General features: G+C 46.7%; 2 protein-coding genes across 2 annotated transcripts in view; one reads left to right on the top strand and one right to left on the bottom strand.

The window, feature by feature from the left end:
* The window catches only part of SERPINI1 (serpin family I member 1), a 134,399-nt gene extending 130,300 nt beyond the window's left edge, over window positions 1–4,099 (bottom strand). Inside the window, exon 1 of the mRNA XM_086944328.1 lies at window positions 3,756–4,099. Coding sequence (XP_086800454.1) covers window positions 3,756–3,801 — 46 coding nt within the window. The 5' untranslated portion in view covers window positions 3,802–4,099. The remainder of the gene's footprint in view (window positions 1–3,755) is intronic.
* Window positions 4,049–19,019, top strand: part of PDCD10 (programmed cell death 10) — a 154,087-nt gene continuing 139,116 nt past the window's right edge. The window contains exon 1 of the mRNA XM_086944330.1: window positions 4,049–4,186. The gene's annotated coding sequence lies outside the window, so the exon portion shown is untranslated. The remainder of the gene's footprint in view (window positions 4,187–19,019) is intronic.

Consider the following 19,019-nt stretch of genomic DNA (forward strand, 5'->3'; position numbering starts at 1 on the left):
CTACTCCAGCACCTACCAAGACCAAGACGAGCAACAGCAGCAGCCACCTGAAATGCATCCTGCTCAACACCCGCTCCGTCCACAGGCACGCCATCGAGATCTGGAACCTGCTCGACACCACAGCCCCAGACGTCGCCTTCTTCACGGAAACCTGGATGAACGCCTCCTCAGTGCCCGACATCGCCATCGCCATCCCAGACGGCTACAGGATCATCCGAAGGGACCGCATCAACCACACCGGAGGAGGCATCGCCATCGTCCTCAGGAACACCATCCGCATCACGACCAACACCAACGACACCCTCGCAACCGCCGAGCACCTGCACTTTCAGGTCCACATCAACCCCAAGACCACCCTCAGAGGCACCCTCATCTACAGACCCCCGGGACAACGCACACAATTCAGTGAAGACATCGCCGACTTCATCAGCCCGCACGCCCTCTGCTCCGCTGACTACATCCTCCTAGGGGACCTCAACTTCCACCTGGAGAACAACAACGACCGCAACACCACCACCCTGCTGGACAACCTCGCCAACCTGGGACTCAAGCAGCTGGTGACCACCCCCACCCACTACGCCGGACACACACTCGACCCCGTCTTCTCATCTAGCAAGGACATCGCCTTCAGCCACGCCACCGGACTCCACTGGACGGACCACAGCTGCGTCCACTTCATCTTCGGAAGGACCACGATCCACCACCACCAGCAACAGGTCGCACGCAGGAGCTGGAACAAGATCACAGCCGACCAGCTTGCGACCTCCCTGAGCATGAACCCTCCCACCAGCACTACGAACCCAAGCCAGGCGGCCACCAACCTCACGAAGTGGATCAGCGACTGCGCAGACGAGCTCGCCCCCCTGAGGACCCTGCCTAGCAGACCCGGTAGCAGGAAAGCCCCATGGTTCACCGACGAACTCAAGAGCTCCAAGAAGAACTGCCGAGCCCTCGAGAGAACCTGGCGCAGAGACCCAACACCGGACAACATGACTGCCCTCAAGCTCGCCACCCGAAAACACCACCAACTCATCCACGCCACCAAAAAAACTGCATTCAAGGAACGACTGGACAACAACGCACACAACAGCAAGGAACTCTTCAACATCGTCAAAGAGCTCTCCAACCCCAACGCCGGAAACAACAACATCACCCCTTCGCAAGACCTCTGCAACTCCCTCGCCTCCTACTTCCACAACAAGATCGCGGACATACACAACAGCTTCAGCACTCAACCGACGAACGCCACGACCAAACCACCGCCCCCCACCACCACCCTCCGCGCCTGGACTCCGATCAGCACCGAAGACACCGTCCGCACGATGAACTCCATCCACTCCGGATCTCCGACCGACCCCTGCCCTCACCACGTCTTCAACAAGGCCGACGCTGTCATCGCACCCCACCTGCGGGACATCATCAACACCTCCTTCGTCACCGCTACCTTCCCGGAGAGCTGGAAGCACGCCGAACTCAGCGCCCTACTCAAGAAGCCATCGGCCGACCCCACCGACCTCAAGAACTACCGCCCCATCTCGCTGCTCCCGTTTCCTGCAAAAGTCATCGAGAAGACCGTCAACAAGCAGCTGGCCGCCTTCCTCGAGACGAACGGATCCCTCGACCCCTCGCAGTCTGGCTTCCGGGCCAACCACAGCACCGAGACCGCCCTGATCGCAGCCACCGATGACATCCGAGCGCTGCTCGACAACGGAGAAACAGCGGCCCTCATCCTCCTCGACCTCTCCGCGGCCTTCGACACTGTCTGCCACCGTACCCTAGTACAACGCCTCAGCAACGTCGGAGTCCAGGAGAAGGCACTGGAGTGGATCATCTCCTTCCTCGCGGGAAGGACACAGAGAGTCCGCCTCCCTCCGTTCAGATCTGAAGCCACCGAAGTCATCTGCGGCGTTCCTCAAGGCTCCTCGCTCAGTCCAACCCTCTTCAACGTCTACATGAGCCCCCTCGCAGACATTGCACGCCAGCACAACCTCAACATCACCTCCTACGCCGCCGACACCCAGCTGATCCTCTCCCTCACCAACGACCCCGCCACCGCCAGAGCCAACCTTCACGAAGGGATGAAAGAGGTAGCCGAATGGATGAAGAACAGCCGCCTGAAACTGAACTCGGACAAGACGGAAGTCCTCATCCTGGGATCTTCACCCGCCGCTTGGGACGACTCCTGGTGGCCCCCCGCCCTAGGCAGCGCACCCAAACCAACAGACCACGCACGCAACCTGGGCTTCATCCTGGACTCCTCCCTCTCCATGACCAGACAAGTCAACGCCGTCTCCTCGTCGTGCTTCAACATCCTGCGCATGCTACGTAAGATCTTCCGGTGGATCCCCACTGAGACCAGGAAGACGGTCACCCAGGCCCTCGTCACCAGCCGTCTGGACTACGGCAACTCCCTCTACGCCGGAACCACCGCCAAACTCCAGAAGAGACTCCAGCGGATCCAGAACGCCTCAGCACGACTCATCCTGGACATCCCCTGTCGCAGCCACATCTCCGGACACCTGAGAGACCTGCACTGGCTCCCGGTCAACAAGAGAATCACCTTCCGACTCCTCACCCACGCACACAAAGCCCTACACAACCAAGGCCCAGGATACCTCAACAGCCGCCTCAACTTCTACGCTCCCAAACGCCAGCTTCGATCGACCGGCCATGCCCTCGCCGCCGTCCCCCGCATCCGAAGAGCCACCACAGGGGGACGGTCCTTCTCCTACCTCGCCGCCAAGACATGGAACTCCCTCCCCACCCACCTCCGCCTGACCCAGGACCACCTCGCCTTCAGGAAGCAACTCAAGACCTGGCTGTTCGAGCAGTAGCGGACCCCCCTCCCCCAGCGCCTTGAGACCCTCTGGGTGAGTAGTGCGCTATATAAATGCGATGATTGATTGATTGATGATAACATGATTTTTGTTAACCAAGTTCATGGTGCATAATTTATCAACCTCAGCGTGATGAAAGCCTGGTTGAATCTTTCCAGATTCGAACCTGTGTCCTTGAGGTACACCACAGTTCCCTGTAGTTGAGTGCAGTAATAGTCCACTGAGATACCTGGCTACCTATGTCCCACCGACCCATTTATTCGTTAGGTAAGTTAAGCAGAACTGATACTTATGTTGTCACTTGTTATCCATAGCGCACTCAGATGTTGAGGTCAATGTGTGATTGGTCCATCCATTCAAGGTCTTTTACTTTGCATTCTGGGGTGTGTAGTCCCGATTTTATTTATGAATAAACAGCACCCCGAGTCAGAGACCTAATCCTTAGATAAGGCTACGCAAAATTGTCATTAAGACTTTCTTCAGTTCTGAATAAAGTATGAGTCACCGTGAGGTTAAAGATAAAAAAAACACATGTTTTGGAGTATCTTCGTTGGGAGAAACAGTCTAAATTCACCACCTATCATTGAATTCGTCGGGCTGATAGGTAGAAAGTAAGGTGTTTTGAGAGTACAAGGAGACAGCGGGGTCTGAGCCACACAATCTCTATTATATCTGGCGGCCATCTTGGAATAGATATTTTAATATGTAATGTCATAAATAAATGGTGCAGCGCACGACAGCAATTGATATACAACAGAAGTTAAAAACATCGGGATACTAGGGTACGGGCCGTGTATTTACAAACACGAAATACCGACTTCCCTAACCGATTTCAGGATACCTCGATAAAACGACGAAATCTAATGTGGCTAGTCAAGATACATTTGGATTTTAATCCCATAACAATCTGGCTATTACCTGGCAATCCAGGAAGACCTCTCGAAAGTCTACTTTCTATGTTCATGTCTCCGAGGCCAGCTCTCTATCATGGACTCAGACAGACGGGTGTCCTGATTGGCTACCATATAGCACTGGGCCCGCCTTTTGACCCCGTAGTGCACTGTTGTTAATATCTCTGGGAGACGTAGTTTTGCTTTTCTTTACGGGTTCCGGCCTAGGGCATCTTGTCTGAACAGAGACACTATCACACCCATAGTTCCCCGCGGCCCGGCGTCGGCCGCTCCTCCGGTCGGAAGGTGACTACGCCGGTCTCGGCTCTCATTCCGGGAAACGCCTTGTCGCCTGTTTTTTCTTTGAACTGTGAACACTTCCTGTAACGAACTTCCGGCGCCAGCGATCAACACCGGAGAGGCCCTACCCCGGGAGAGCGGCCCTCCTAGGCGCTGCAGGTGAGCGGGTGCGAACGGCGGGGCACAGGTGTCAATAACACGACCCGAATGCGATTCTCCAGGGGGTGTCGGGGGTTATGTTTCCTCCCCCTGTCGTAACTACCCTGGAACTGCAGGTGACTGGAGTTCACTGGAATGAAGCCTGAATCACAACAGTCTTGGGTCTTTGCGGGTGCAGTCCAATCCTAACCCATACGCATCCCCCAAAGACTGTCGGTCTCCCTGGCGTTGCTGCTTCTATCACTCTTGGCACGGTCCTGTTTGCCACAGACTGCCATGGCACATCCACCTTGCCCCAAAGGATCGACACAATGCACCCTCCGCCCTGCACGCAGCAAAACGAAAGCCAGTTATGTAGTATGCAGTAAACTTACACGGCCACATAAACCCTTAACCCCCCCCCCCCCATCCCACTGACACACCTTCCTGTCTAAACAGTTTAACCTCATAATCATTTCAGCACTAGCCAAAGTATCTGAGCTGTTCGCTGGTCGTAGCAGTTTGCCCTAAACTACTTATAAAGTACACTCCGCAATACAGAATTAATTAAACAAGATGATTTATAACGAAATTAAAACACCAGCAGTACAACTCCACGATAACGCCCTGTCTCTAACAATACATTTTACACATTTAAATGCAAATTGAAACACAACATTACTGCGTGCCACTGGTCTTGTGCCTACTACCATGAAGACGTCACTCCTGGAATAGTTACCAATCTTCACCCATGCCATCACTTCCTACTCTTTTCACTCGCATATCCTCAGAAACTCCAGTCGAAGTTTCTGTGAGGGGAGAATCAACCTATGTATGTCTCTTATGTTTTCTCGGTCCCTGCGCGTTCCACGTTTTAAGATGTACCCAGTTAGTCCTGTTTTGTCATTTTAAATGTAGGTGTACCCGTTCTAGAATACAAGGGAAAGAAATCTAGTTGAGAAGAACCAGTCGCACATTAATTACCTTGTGCCATTGACCTGGGAACGAGAGATCTGCATAATATGCTTATGGGGTGGGGGTGAAGCTGGGCAAAACCAGGTAGGGAGTGTGTTTAAGATAGTAAGTAGAACATCAACGATGTAGATGCAAAGTGCGTTTCCTCTGTACATAATAATGGATTTTTTTGGAAACCGTTAATTTGTTTTAGTACTTTCTAGTAGTGAATGGAAGATTGCACTTCCACCAGAAGGCAAAACCAATAACCATGCCCTCTATGCCGGGGCCTTCAAACTTTTTAATGCCCCTCCACCATTGAATTTTGTTTTTCTCCATCGGACCCTCCCTTCAAAAATTATTCTATTAAACTGGCAATGTTTAAATATGTTTAGACTTTTTAAAACCTTGAAGTTAAGTTTTGTTACTGTATGTAAAGAGTATCCAGAGTTTGATTATTCGGTATGGGAGTTTTGAAGAATATTTGGAGTCCCTTCCTTTTTGACATCACCTCCCAGCCAGGATATAAAGGGAAAATGATGTTAGTGATTGCCCATTACAGAGTGGCTTACTGCTCCCCATTTTATTTCCAGTTTGAGACCAAGCACTGTTATTGGCATAATGTTCCTATTGGTCAGAGCTTGGAGCCCCCACTGGGGTAACTTGAAACTCCCCTAAGGGTCCTGCCCCCAGTTTAAAGAACCCATCTCAGTCATGTTACAGTATATGTATCCTTATGTTATGCTAATGAGATTCATACAGCACACAGCTACTGGAAGAGTGTCTTTGCGCTAAATTCAGGACTGACCGCACCAGCAATGATTGTCTTATTAAGATTGTTGGGCGAGCAATGTTTTTTCTAATAAAATTGGGGGGGGGGGGATTAATTGTGGCCGTAGCTCCAAAGGTAGTTTATTCAATGTGACCTGCCCAAGATAAGAAAAATATCTGCCATCTGTCCTAAACTGACACATTTTGGAAACTCTAGCCAAATGAACAGAGGAGGAACGTAAAGTTCTAAAAAAAACGTAGTCATGAGTACTCCCTCAAACATAGCCGCCGCCAGAGCCTTCAAAGCTTTGTGAACAAGGACCATGGATTTAAACAGAATCCTTTTTTATGGGAAGCCAGCGGAGAGCATTCACATGAGGACATATATGTTCTCAGGGGGAGATTAAGTAGCTTTCAGGCTTTCGAATTATGCACCACCTGAATTCTACCCAGAAGTTACTCGCGGAGACCCAGGTAAAGAGTATTCCCGTAGTCGAATTTGGAGGTTATTAATGCTTGGATTACCATTCTCTTGGAAGCGTCTGACAGTAGGGTAGGAAGGTTTTCAACATCCGTAGCCACCTGAAGCAGGAACCTATCAGTGCCTGCGTCTGTGGTTGAAAGGAGAGGGCACTATCAAACTTCATGCAAAGTTCTTTACAGAATTCTGTTGAGGACCAGGGAGGTGGCATCCTTTGGCCAAAAGGATCTCCATAGATCTGGCGCAGATGGACCAAAGACAACAATATATGTCTTCTACAGATTACATTTTATTGGTTAGTGGTCAACCAATGAAACACTTAGGCAATTTTTAATAGCCTCTCCAGCAAACTTATCTCCCTTCCCACAGGAGAAAAGAAGCTGGGTGTCATCATCAAAGGAGATTACTTTAGCTTCTAGAGACTCTGCTAACTCCGCTAACGGTGTAAAAAGGTAAGCATTGAACAATGTAGTGTTGAATGCCAAGCCCTGCAGCACTCCAGCCATAAATTCAGAAGCTTTCGAAGAAAAACGAGGCATCCAAACCTCTTGACTTCTTTCATCCAAAAAGGAATGTAAGCCACATCAGGGCTGAATCCTTTATCCTAATTGCTTGGATGTGGTTAAAGAGTCTTTAATGAGGGACAATATCAAAGGCCGCCAATAAGTCCAACATTATCTCCTATATCTAGGGGGCCCTATAAGTATTCCACAACTTCTGGTAGAGCTGTCTCGGTGCTGAAGTGAGGTCTCAAGTCCGACTGATGAGGGTGCAGGAGTTGTTACCCTCCAAAAATTGTGAAATTTGCGAGTTGACATCTTTCAAGTCCTTTTGAGAGAGAAGGGAGATGGGTCTGTAATTCGCAGTTAATTTGGGATCTGTTGTGGCGTTTTTAGGTCTCGTGTGGCAGCGCATGCACTGCTCGACTCGCAAGATTTATTGCAGATGAGTATTTTGTGAAAAGGGCTTGAAGCCCTGCCCCTTATTCCCATTGGCTCGCGTCACCGTTTATGTTAAACATGGGCAGCCATTAGAAATAAGGTTTCTAGGGTGCCTCCTTTTAAATTTTTTGCCCGGCCCATCCGGACTGGATCGCCTGCATTACGGCTGTCGTGGCGAAGTTTCTTATCAGAAATTTATCACGCTGCCTTGCACGCGCCAGTCCGGCCCTCTGATTGGGCCGGGCAAAAAAGGAGACAAAGCGCCGCCTGTTTATATTTGCATCTCGCTTTCACTTTCAAGTGAAAGCGCAATGCAAAAATAAACAGCGGATGCCTGGCGAACGCTTCTTTTAGGAATTGTGCCCTGCATAATACTCATCCTTTCAGAAATGTTCAATTGGGAAATATGTAGATCTTATTGCCATGGCTTTGCAGGTTACCTTCAACTGAAAATGCTGACGTTTTGTTTTTCAGGAACGTATAAACGAAAGTAGGCACACAAAAGTAATTCCTGAACAACAAAACTTTCGCAAGCTCACCTCGGCTGTCTGCCAGAGCGGGAGAGCACGGTAAGGGGATCTGCGCGCGAACAGCTCCGGCATGTGCCTCGTGTGACTGGAATTGACATAAGCACTTCTGGGGCACTGGGCTGTTGACTGGAGAGCATTCCTCCAGAATTTATGACTGTAGAATATAAACTTGCGTTCACAATGCAGTAGTGGAGATAGGCGCCAGTTACGGCAAAGCGTAGAACGTTGGCTCAGCAGCAGAGTCGTCTTGGCACTTTAAATTATATCACAATGACCGAATCAAGAAACTTTTGAAAAGGGCATCCAAAAGTATGAGTCGGCATTAGTGCAGCAGCTGGCCCCTGATGGTTGCAGTTTTGAACGTGGCAGTTAAAGCCTAACTGGTTGCGGTGTGCATTTAAAGAATGTGCAGGGCACCAGCCGCGAGGGAATGGAGTGGGTGTGCATTTTGTAATAAAGTACTGGGAGGTATGTTTTTGTGCGGACGCGCAAACAGCTGGAACTGAACAACAACCCCAGCCGGCAGCTCTCCTATGATGAGTCCGCGCTTCTTATTTAAGCCACGCTCGAAATCGTGTCGCTAAGGCACCTTCCGAAGCGCGAGGCCGGAATGTCTGCGATAAGGATCCTGTCACTTTTGTGTCAAGGAGGAGGCTGGCGAGCAGGTAACACCGGCTCGGGTAGCAGATGCCCGGCCGCGGGATTGTGGACTGAGCCAGGACAGGCGCTGGCGCATGATTGCTGGTAAAGTGCAGATGCGCACGAGGGGACTCTGCGGTGCAGAGGGCCCTGTGCATCTAGAGGCCACCAACCCCTAGGACTTTGTATATATGGAAGGTGGCCTTAACTGCCAAGCTGGTGAAGTGGAAGTTTGCAAAAGCACCCCCTATCCATCCAGGTGCCCTGCTCCCTTAAAGACGTGTATATATCCGGAAGGTGGACGTAGACTCCTAAGCAGGTAAAGTGTAGCGGTGCAAGAGGGCCCCTAGGCATCAAGGTGCCCTGCTCCCTCAAATACATTGTATACCTGTGGGGTTCTGTTAGACACGTGTGTGGGTAAAATGCAGAGGTGCAGGGTTGGAACCTTCAGTGCAGGAGGCAGCATCAGAAGTCAGGGACCCTGTGATACCCATCCCCCAGGTCTTTGCATTTTTGGGAGGCGCTCTTTATTAAGTGCTGTCACTGCTGAGAGCAGGGCAGTTATGGGACTGGTGCGGAAGTCCCAGTGGTCGTTCCCCAAATTGTGGCGGATCCATGCGTTAAGCAGGTTTATGGCACTCTTAAAGTGCTCTTTGACTTGGTTGTGGAATCATGGCCTCTCTGGCTGCAGTGTTTATTTCGGGGAAGTTTAAGGCTGCAACAGTGCCCCTGGCAGTGTTTCACTTACATGCTTTTTATTACTATGTTATGTTACATGGATGTTCATGCCTGAAAGGGAAAGTGCTTTGTAGTGTAGAAGGCAGTACGTTCTGCTCTTCAGGGCTTAACTAAGATCGTGTTGGCTGTTATGTTTTTTAGAACAGTTGTTTTGAAACAGTAACAGAGCGATCAGTACATTATACGAGCTTCCTGTTCCCATATGTTGCCAATGCACGACTTTAATTATCTCTGACACAAGTTTGTAAGAAACCGCCTCCTCTTTACAAAGAACATAGCATGTTCATTTCTAAAGAACACGTCCCCTCAGAAGGCCATGTTGACGCTAAAATAACACTGCTTAATGGTACTCATTGTATCAACCTCTGAGGTCAAACTTAGATCCCTTCATTGGATCCATGAGCCCGTAACCCACCATTTCCAGCTAACTGCCAAACATGGGTAAAATCTGTTTTGAAAATAAGCAATGTTTACAGAAAGTCGCTCCAGCATTTAATCACCACTGCGGCCCCTGGGGCATCTTGCACACTAAGGTGACCTACTTTATTTTCCAGAGGTCTCATTCCTTTCAGCCCCTCCCGCCCCCCCTTCTCCTGTCTCCACTCTGAACCTGGATGGGGAGTAAGCAGGGTGGCAGGGGCAGTGGGAAGTAGAACAGAAGAGATGGAGGCGACAGACATTGAACGTGAGATGTGAATGAGGTAGAGAGGGAGGGTAGGCGGATAAAAGAGAGGGCGGAAAGGCCTGGTGAGCGAGAGAAAGAAAAGTTGGAGAACTCCTTGCGGGGAAAGTGAAAACGAAAACCCACGAAAGCAAGCATTTGCAATGCAATAGGTCTCGCATTTACACACGTTTAAGCTATTGGCATTGTAAATGACAATGCCTTTTATTTATGTTTTAAAAACGAAAACATAAGGGCATTGTCATTTACAATGTCAATAGCTCAAACTCGCGTAAATGCGAGACCTTTTGCATTGGAAATGCTTGTTTAATTAGTGGTAGAATTTTTGCACATTTCAAATGTGCCGGAATCCTGTCTGATAACAAAGAATTGTTTAACACTCTATTTACAATCTGGTTAATAGCCTGAGCTGCTTTAGCCAGTATCGAGAGAAGACATGGGTCGGAAGGCTATCGAACTTCAAACTCTTAATGGCATTCAACGAGTTCTCTAGAGACATAGGATGGAAATTAGAAAGGGTTGGCAACCCCGCAATGGATGTAGAGCAGGGGTTCCTCAACCAGTCCCTCATGAGTGAATGTAGCTCTCCAGCTACCTCTGAGTAGCTCACCTGCGTGCAGGCCAGCTTATTAAATTAGAAAGCTTTTGCTTGGTTGAATTATTATACATATAAAAAATTTGAAATGAAGCAACAAGTAGCTCTCACTGCGTTTCATTGAATATAATTATTTGTCAGTACAGAAAAGGTTGGAGACCCCTAATCTTGAGGCCCTCAGGAGGGGGTTCCTATTCATTGCACATCAATTGCATTTGCCTGAATGATGGAAATGTTGTCATGATAAAAACAATGCTAGTGAATCACACCATTTGGCTGAAGGTTGGAGATTTCTAGAGGCGGCCTCTGGACTCGTAAAGGTTTTTACAATTTGAAAATCTCTTTGGATTTGTTACTAGCTTCGTCAATCCTGGTCTCAAAGAAATCTTTTTGGGCTAAACTAACCTCTAAATAATAGTTCTATGGGGCAAGTTTGTAAACAATTTTGTCCTCTAAACTATAGTTTTGCCGTTTTTTTCCTTTCATGATGTTTACATTGTTTTTTGCCTAATCGAAGGTCTACATTAAACAAAGGGGTTGTCGATTTAGTCTTGTGTGAAAGGCATGCGGAAATCGGGGCTAGCTTATTGATAGTACCTCGAATCCAGACACACAGCATCTGATTTTAGTGATCCAGATAAAAACGAAGTATTAGCTTCTAACAAGCAAATCAAATCAGTTGGGTGAGTTTTATGCTGAGCACAAGACTGAACGCAAGTTTTCTCAGTGGTAGGAGGAACCTTTAACGATTTTAGTCTAGTAAACTGAATTAAATGGTGGTCAGACCACACAAGAAAAACAGGACCTGATCTAGTGTGTGGCCAGCTTGGTGATCTAGACATTGTACCTGTTGCTCAAGACCAAGGGATGACATAGTATCTAAGAGTGACATGGTATCTAAGAATAGGGAGACTTCAGAGTTTGAGGGTTTGTCGATATGGAGATTGAAATACCCTAGGGCTAACAAATGAGCATACCTGAGAGCCCAGGAGGCTAGTGTAGTACCCATTGATCTCAGAAATAGACCAGGAGGTATGTAAATAAGAGCAGCCGCAATGGACTGCTGTGGGGATAAAGTCAGGCTGAATCCCAGTGCTTCCATATCTACTAATTTGTCAAGGGGTATGGGAACGTATTCCAACTCGCTTTTATGAATTATTGCCACCCCACCTCCCGACCCTGTTCTTGATCTTTCCTAACAATTTTATAGCCAGAAGGAATCGCGGTAGCTAGAGTCCGATTGGCCAACTCTGTAAGCCATGTTTCAGTAAGAAACAAAACATCCAGTTAATTTTCAATTAAAAGGTCAAAAACTTGCATTTCGTGTTTTAGTACTGAGCACACATTCAATAGTGCAGCATAAACCTGTGCTGATGGTACATTTGATTGTTAAATATTGGTAAAAACTATGCTTTGAACTAAAGAATTAGGGGTCCACGAACAGTGGCTACGAACAATCATCCAGTAAGATGTTGGGTGTCACAAGGAGGTTTTAGGGACCTATCTCTTCTGTCAGAATCATGTAAGTTTGCTGCTAAGCTACATATCTGGTAACACCAAGTAAATCTTCTAGTTCATCACTGATTCTATTTCAGAGGTTTAAGCTCCTTTTGTACGTGTCGCTTTCACCAAGATGTTTTTTTTTTTTTGTAAGACCTTTATTATACAGTGCTAGAGACACACAGCATCGAGCCTACAACCCAGAGGGCCGGCTGCGTCGTTAAAAGCCACCTCCCAGCACTGTCTGATTTACACAGCCCTTCAGCTGACGACCCAGGGTCCGGCGGCGTTATAACGGAGAGTCCTACAGAGCAGTCATTACTTGTGGAGGAGAAATGAACGTCTTACATTTTATTTTTTATGAACATAAGAACATTGTCGCTGAAGGTTTCAGTGACATAAAAGAGCAGTCAGAATAGAATCACGAGCAGTCTGGTGCAGTCAAAACCCTTCATAGAACAAACAAAATACAAATTAGCGTACATGCCTTCCCATTGGCCCCACACGGGACATAGCCAGTTCAGCTGTAGGCGAGTCACACAGTTCACCACGGAAAACATTCCAGTGCCTCCATTTTTTATCCCACGTTTTCGGACAACCACTTGTCTTGTAGACCGTCTTTTCAGCAATCGTGCAACGATCCATTTCAGCCACCCAGCCCACCACCAACAGTCTATCTGCGGAACCCCACTTCATCGCTATGGAACGTTTGGCCAAAAGAAAACCTAGCGCCGCCCACAGCAACTCCTGTTCATTCAAATCATTGGCCCCCCAGATGTTAAGGACACTTTCCCTGGGCGACGGCAAGAGCGGCCTACCCAAGGAGGAGCTCATTTTACGAAGCGTACCAAGATGGGTTTTTAATCTTTACTATTAATTAACTGATTGATTACAACTAAACTAATTGTATTTGTTTTGTCAACCTCCGAATGATGAGTCTGGGTGGACCCCATGAAACTTTGTGCCAAACACAGATTCCTGCAGTGGGTTAAACTGGCCCTTGTTGTATATTGTGGGAGGCCTTTAGATATAAACTCACAGAATGTTAGCAAAGAATGTGAAATTCCAACTTTACGATAGGTAGCACTCACATTTACTATTCACATTCAGTAAAATCCATAGCAATCAAAGAATGGTGAATTTGCAGAACTTATCCCGAAAGTCTTTATTGTATCAGAAAAATGCTAATCTCACATTACTTTTTTTTGCTCTGTTCATGAACAATAAGTGTAGTACTTGAGAAGCATCTTTTACCTGAAACACCTACACGTGGAAAAGAGCAGCTGTGCGTTGGTACTGGTTTTACTTGCTTTTAATGTAACAAAGCATTTTTGAATAGTGGATATAGTACATTATTTGGCAGGTGTGAGTCTGTAATCAACAGTTGCATGGAACTGCTGTCTTTTTGGTTAAATTGTATAATTAGATGTTTTAGTGGCCTTCATTGAGTGAGCTACGTACTGAGGTATTACAAGATTTTAGCAGCAGCACTCGATTACCGATCCACAATTGACTTGTATAATTAAGTCCATTATTGGTTCAAGATAAAGATCTACAGGTTGTTTTCCTCGGCATTGTCCACAAATATATTAATATTAAAGCCTGGTCTTTTCAGTTTGCTAAAATGGTTAATTGTAAAATGTATTGGTACAAGCTAATACCATAAACCAGCATTTGCAATGCAATAGGTCTCGCATTAGGAGAGTTTGAGCTATTGGTATTGTAAATGACAAATATTTTATTTAGGTGTTAGTTTTGAAAATAGCTAAATTAATAGCTTAGTCACTTACAATGCCAATAGTTTTAACTTTTGCAAATGTGACACCTATAGCATTTGTAATGCAATATGTGTTGTATTTACGTGACTTAGATGTATTGATATTCCAAATAACAATGGCTTTAAATTTTTTTAAATAATTGAAATGAAATGAAATGAAATTGGATTTGTAAAGCGCATGGCTGCGCTGGTGCGTCCCAGCGCTAACTCAACAGAGAAAAAACTTGGGGGGGGGGGGGGGCCGTTGCTAGAGGGTCTTTGGAAAAAGAAAAGTTTTAAGAGACTTTCGGAATTTAAGGTAGCAGGGTTCAGTCCGAATGTGCCTAGGGAGAGTGTTCCAATTCTTTGCTGCATTTACTGTGAAACGGCGTCCCCCTGTGCGAGTCTTCCTCACTCTTGGGACTATGGCAAAATTTTCCCAATCCGACCGGGGGGATTTATAAGGGCGGATCAGGCTCCTAAGAGCCGGGGGGCCTTTGCCCTGGAGCGTCTTGTGGGCGATGCATAATGATTTGAAGGCAATTCTTTTGCGCACTGGCAGCCAGAGTATATCTGGATTGATTTGCCTCTTGTTATGTGCAGTGCTGGCTCTTAGATAAATCACCCCTTTAATACTGGTTGGATCCTCTCCGGGACCACAATATCTTGGGGCAGGGTTGCTCTTTTGTGTTCTATTCATAGGGGGTAATAGTGTCCGCAATCTGCTTATGGATGTACATAGGCGCCGGGTCCGACGGAGAGCCACTGTTCAGGGAGGATAGGGTTTTACAAAAATCCTCCCTGGTGATGAAACTGAAAGAATCCAGCAAAGGGCCGGAAGTGGGTGCTGGATAAGTGCTGTCACCGGTAGGGGTGACGTTCTGTGGTAGGCTGTCGAGGATTATTTGTATCTTGGTATCAAAGAACTCCGCTAACTGATTACACCTTGCTTCAGTACATTGTTGGGAAATCACCGGGGAAGGGACCTTAAGAAGTTGATTGACTATTTTAAAAGTTTCTTTCGAGGAGTTAGAAGATGACTTAATTTTCTTCTCGAAGAAGGCTGCCTGAGTTTCTTTCAGGGAGGTTTTATAGGATCTTAGGGCCAACCGATAGGCGGCTTTATTGTTTGCTGCCCAGTCTTTCCTCCACCTGCGTTCCAATTTTTTGCAGGTTTTTCTAAGATCTCTAAGCTCTGCAGTATACCATGGCGATTTAAAAGTACTATTTTTCTTGGTGACCATTTTGAGAGGTAGCACCGCATTCAGGGAATTATTAAGCCAGTTCTGAAAGCTTATGTCTGCCACCAGAGGATCTGGCTCTACAACAGGAGCAGTTTGTTCTAAGGGAAGTGTCAACTTTTCCACCGATAACTTGGGCCAAGCTCGCTGTAATGTGCGAGAGCGGGGTGCACTTGTCCCTTCTGCACGAATTTTCCATGAAAATGGTACTACAAAATGGTCAGACCATGGCACAGGCAGAGGGGGTGTAGTCGTAATCTGGTTGCTATTTGAAAATATTGGGTCCAAAAGATGCCCTCTGATATGCGTTGCCTCTTTATTAATGAGTTTCAGTTCGAAAGCTTTAAGGTCTTCACTAAGATCTCGGGCCACTTTATCATTAGGGTCATCAAAATGCAGGTTCAGATCTCCCAAAACCAGGAAATTGGATGCCAAAGCTGCTGCCGCTAAAGTGGTTTGCAGCAAGGATCCTGCAAACTGTCTAATGCAGCCCAGCGGGCGATAAATAAGGAATCCTGAGAGGGAGTTGGTAGGTGTTATTTGAATATTAAAGCGGACACTTTCTGCGTCTAAAATATCTCCATCCTCAATTTGACAAGTGAGAGTATCTTTGTTGATTATAGCCAGCCCATCTCCCTTCCCTTGTTCCCTGTGATGGCTCTGGATAAAAAATCTGTCTGGAAGAGCAGTGGTGATGTCAAACTCAGAGTTTGGGGATAACCACGTCTCCGTTAGGAAGAGCACATCGAGATTGCCTTCTACAATTTGATAGTGCCATCCCCATATCTCTACAGATCTCCTTACCATTGTCCCTCGCTGAGGTAGGGTTCGGACAGAACTTGCACCTACAAAATTGTTTATCAAAGTTCTCGAAGTGGCGGCACCACAAGCCTTTCTTGTCTTGTAGCATCAAGAGTTCTTCCCTGGAATACCCTATCTTCCGATTCGAGGTCATGGGCATAGTAACTGGCCCTAAGCCCGGTCTGGCCCGGACGGGTTTGCCTCTGGCGCGCCAACGGCGCGCCCGCTGCGCGGACGGGAAATGGTCTTCATTTTGTAGCGCACGGGCCGTGATTCGCCCGACCGCTAGTGCGCTAACCCTTCCTTTCCCCCACGATGGCGGCCAAAGTCGTCGCCCCCGGGAAGGCTACCTGTGACCGAGTGGAGCCCTAAATCGGCCCTCGGTTTGCCTGAAAAGATTGTTGCAGGAGCCCCTAGGATCAGAGTACTAGGTAGGTTAAAAGCAGTGCAAAATGCTAACAAGTGAATTTTATTAAAATCCTCACTGCATATAGGCAGGGTAAAGCTAAAAACAAATAATTAGAACCTCACACCCGGCTTCCGCCTCAGGAGTTCTCTATACAAAGCGAGTTGCGCTGTTACTGGTGTTCCAATTTTATAGCGCCCGGGCCATGATTCGCCCGACCGCTAGTGCGCTAACCCTTCCTTTCCCCCAAGATGGAGGCCAAAGCCGTCTCCCCCGGGAAGGCTACCTGTGACCGAGTGGAGCCCTAAATCGGCCCTCGGTTTGCCCTGAAAAGATTGTTGCAGGAGCCCCTAGGATCTGAGTACTAGGTACGTTAAAAGCAGTGCAAAATGCTAACAAGTGAATTTTAGTAAAATCCTCACTGCATATAGGCAGGGGAAAACTAAAAACAAATAATTAGAACCTCACTCCCGGCTTCCGCCTCAGAAGTTCTCTATACAAAGCGAGTTAATTAATACTTAAATAAAAGTTACTGTAATTTATAATGGCAATAGCTTTAACTTTTGTAAATAACTTTTGTGAAGATTATGTTCAGTGTATTTTGTGACGAAAATCCAAGAACAGAAGTGAAATACCATCTTGTTGTGACATTTGTACTAAAGCTTGAAACATTGAGAACATATTTTAACCAGTTGTTTTTGAATGGTTGCACAGATTGATGGTGTGGTGGTGCTGAGTGATGTTGTGGTAGCGACGAGTGATGCTGTGTCGTTCAGTGAGGCTGTGGTAGCGCATAGTGATATTGTGGTGCCCCCGAGTGATGTTGTGGTGCCCCCGAGTGATGTTGTGGTGCCCCCGAGTGATGTTGTGGTGCCCCCGAGTGATGTTGTGGTGCCCCCGAGTGATGTTGTGGTGCCCCGATAGATAGAGGGAGGGAGTGCAATAGAGGGAGGGAGGGCGGGAGTGCGATAGAGGGAGGGCGGGAGTGCGATAGAGGGAGGGCGGGAGTGCGATAGAGGGAGGGCGGGCGATGGATAGTCAGGCCGATAGATGGTTGTGTGTGTGGGGGGGTGTTGTGTATGTGTGTGGGGGGGGGGGGTTGTGTGTGTGTAATTATTATATTATTATGAATTAAGATATTATTATCTCTGTGAAGGAGAGAGAAAGAGAATGTGTTGTTATAGGGTTTCGAGTTTTGTTTATTTGAAAAAGTGCCTTTATTGAAAGATTATAAAGAGTAACCTATTGCCAAAAGTGTCAAGAGTGAGCCGAGCATAGACAAGTGTTTACATGTGCATGCTTTTTACTTGAGAAAGAAAAGAGAAATTTGGAGAAAGGAAAGGGGGAGAACAGCACAAGCTAGTGCTGGCAAAAGACGTGTTAACAACATTGTGGCTAATAGGATATTGCAATAAAAGTGAAAAATGAGTATTAGAGGAAGTTGCTTGATACAGGTCTTGTTGTGCTATTAATATGGTCTTCCATAAAGATTTTAACATGCAGTAGTGAGTGAATTCATTCAGGGTCAAGTCATGCTTAACATGAATGGAGACTAAGTTAGTTGATAGATGTACAATACCTAGTCATTACATTCCAGCATCGTGGTGTCACCGATTTAGTCTGTACATTTTCAAGATTATTATAGGACATTGTATTTTAACATCCAACCCTGCAAAGACAGACTTATTATTTGCAACATGTTCAGAGTCATCAGGTAAAAAGAGAATACAGCTTAATTCTCAGTATCAGTCTCATTTCTTTCATCTGCCCCCCAAAGAGGTACATAGCGATATTTTCCCATTAAAAAATAACAATACACCATGGTTGGAGAGAGTGTTACTATGGGTTTACATGCAAATTGTCTATTGTTGTTGAGGAAGTAGACACATTCACAAAGCAGATGAAATGCAACAGTTCGGTCAGTAGCTAATTAAAAGCTGGTGGTTGCAAAGAGTGAAATGTTTTATCCGCGCTACAGTATCTTCAAGTGCATAATAAATTATAATAGAAATGGAGTGTGTATTTTAAAAAAAGAACGCCTTTCGCATATAAGTGCAGACTAGTATTACTTGTGCCGATGGACCACATAACAATGCACAGTGTAAGTACATATAATTCAGTTAGGACAGCACTGTCTGCATGTACCCAGTATGTATACATCAGCCACTTGTGCCAATATACGAATTCCGCTCGGAAAAGTCAGAAGTTTAACACTTATAAAGACGGGGGCAGGAGCAAAGGTACGCGCTTGGTGATAGCGTGTAGATGAGGACGGGGCAAATAACAACAAACAGGAATTTCTTAAGACTACCGCTACTACGGCACAAGTCTGGTCGAGGAGGGAAAACGGCCATGAGGAGGTGCAGTAGTCACTTACTTGGTGGTCGTTACAAAGTTGGTCTCTCATGGGGTCCCTGGATGAATCCGTTTCACTATGTGCTAGAGATATCTTCATCTTAAGTACGGCGTGTAACAGAGGTGACCCGGAAGTGTACTTGCAACGAGACCGGAAGCGAAGTTGCGAGTCAAAAAGGAAAAAAGAAATTGTTTGTCACAGCGTTATTACATATATACAATGTATGCCAAATACGGAGGAATTAAAATGAGGACAGTGTGTGCAGATAAATATCTTTATTGTGTGAATTCACAAGGTGGTGGCGCTGATTGAAGGAAACAAGACAGGCTAGAGCGCATAATAGTCGCCGACATATTGGAGTGAATACTAAGTGTAAGTCAAGTCTGTGAAACTACCTAAGCTCTAAAAAGGTTAAAGATGAAGGAATAATGTACTTTGTAGCGTTGATAAGTAAATTCTATAC

This window comes from Lissotriton vulgaris, chromosome 11 (genome assembly GCF_964263255.1).
Source record: "Lissotriton vulgaris chromosome 11, aLisVul1.2, whole genome shotgun sequence".
Lineage (NCBI taxonomy): Eukaryota > Metazoa > Chordata > Amphibia > Caudata > Salamandridae > Lissotriton > Lissotriton vulgaris.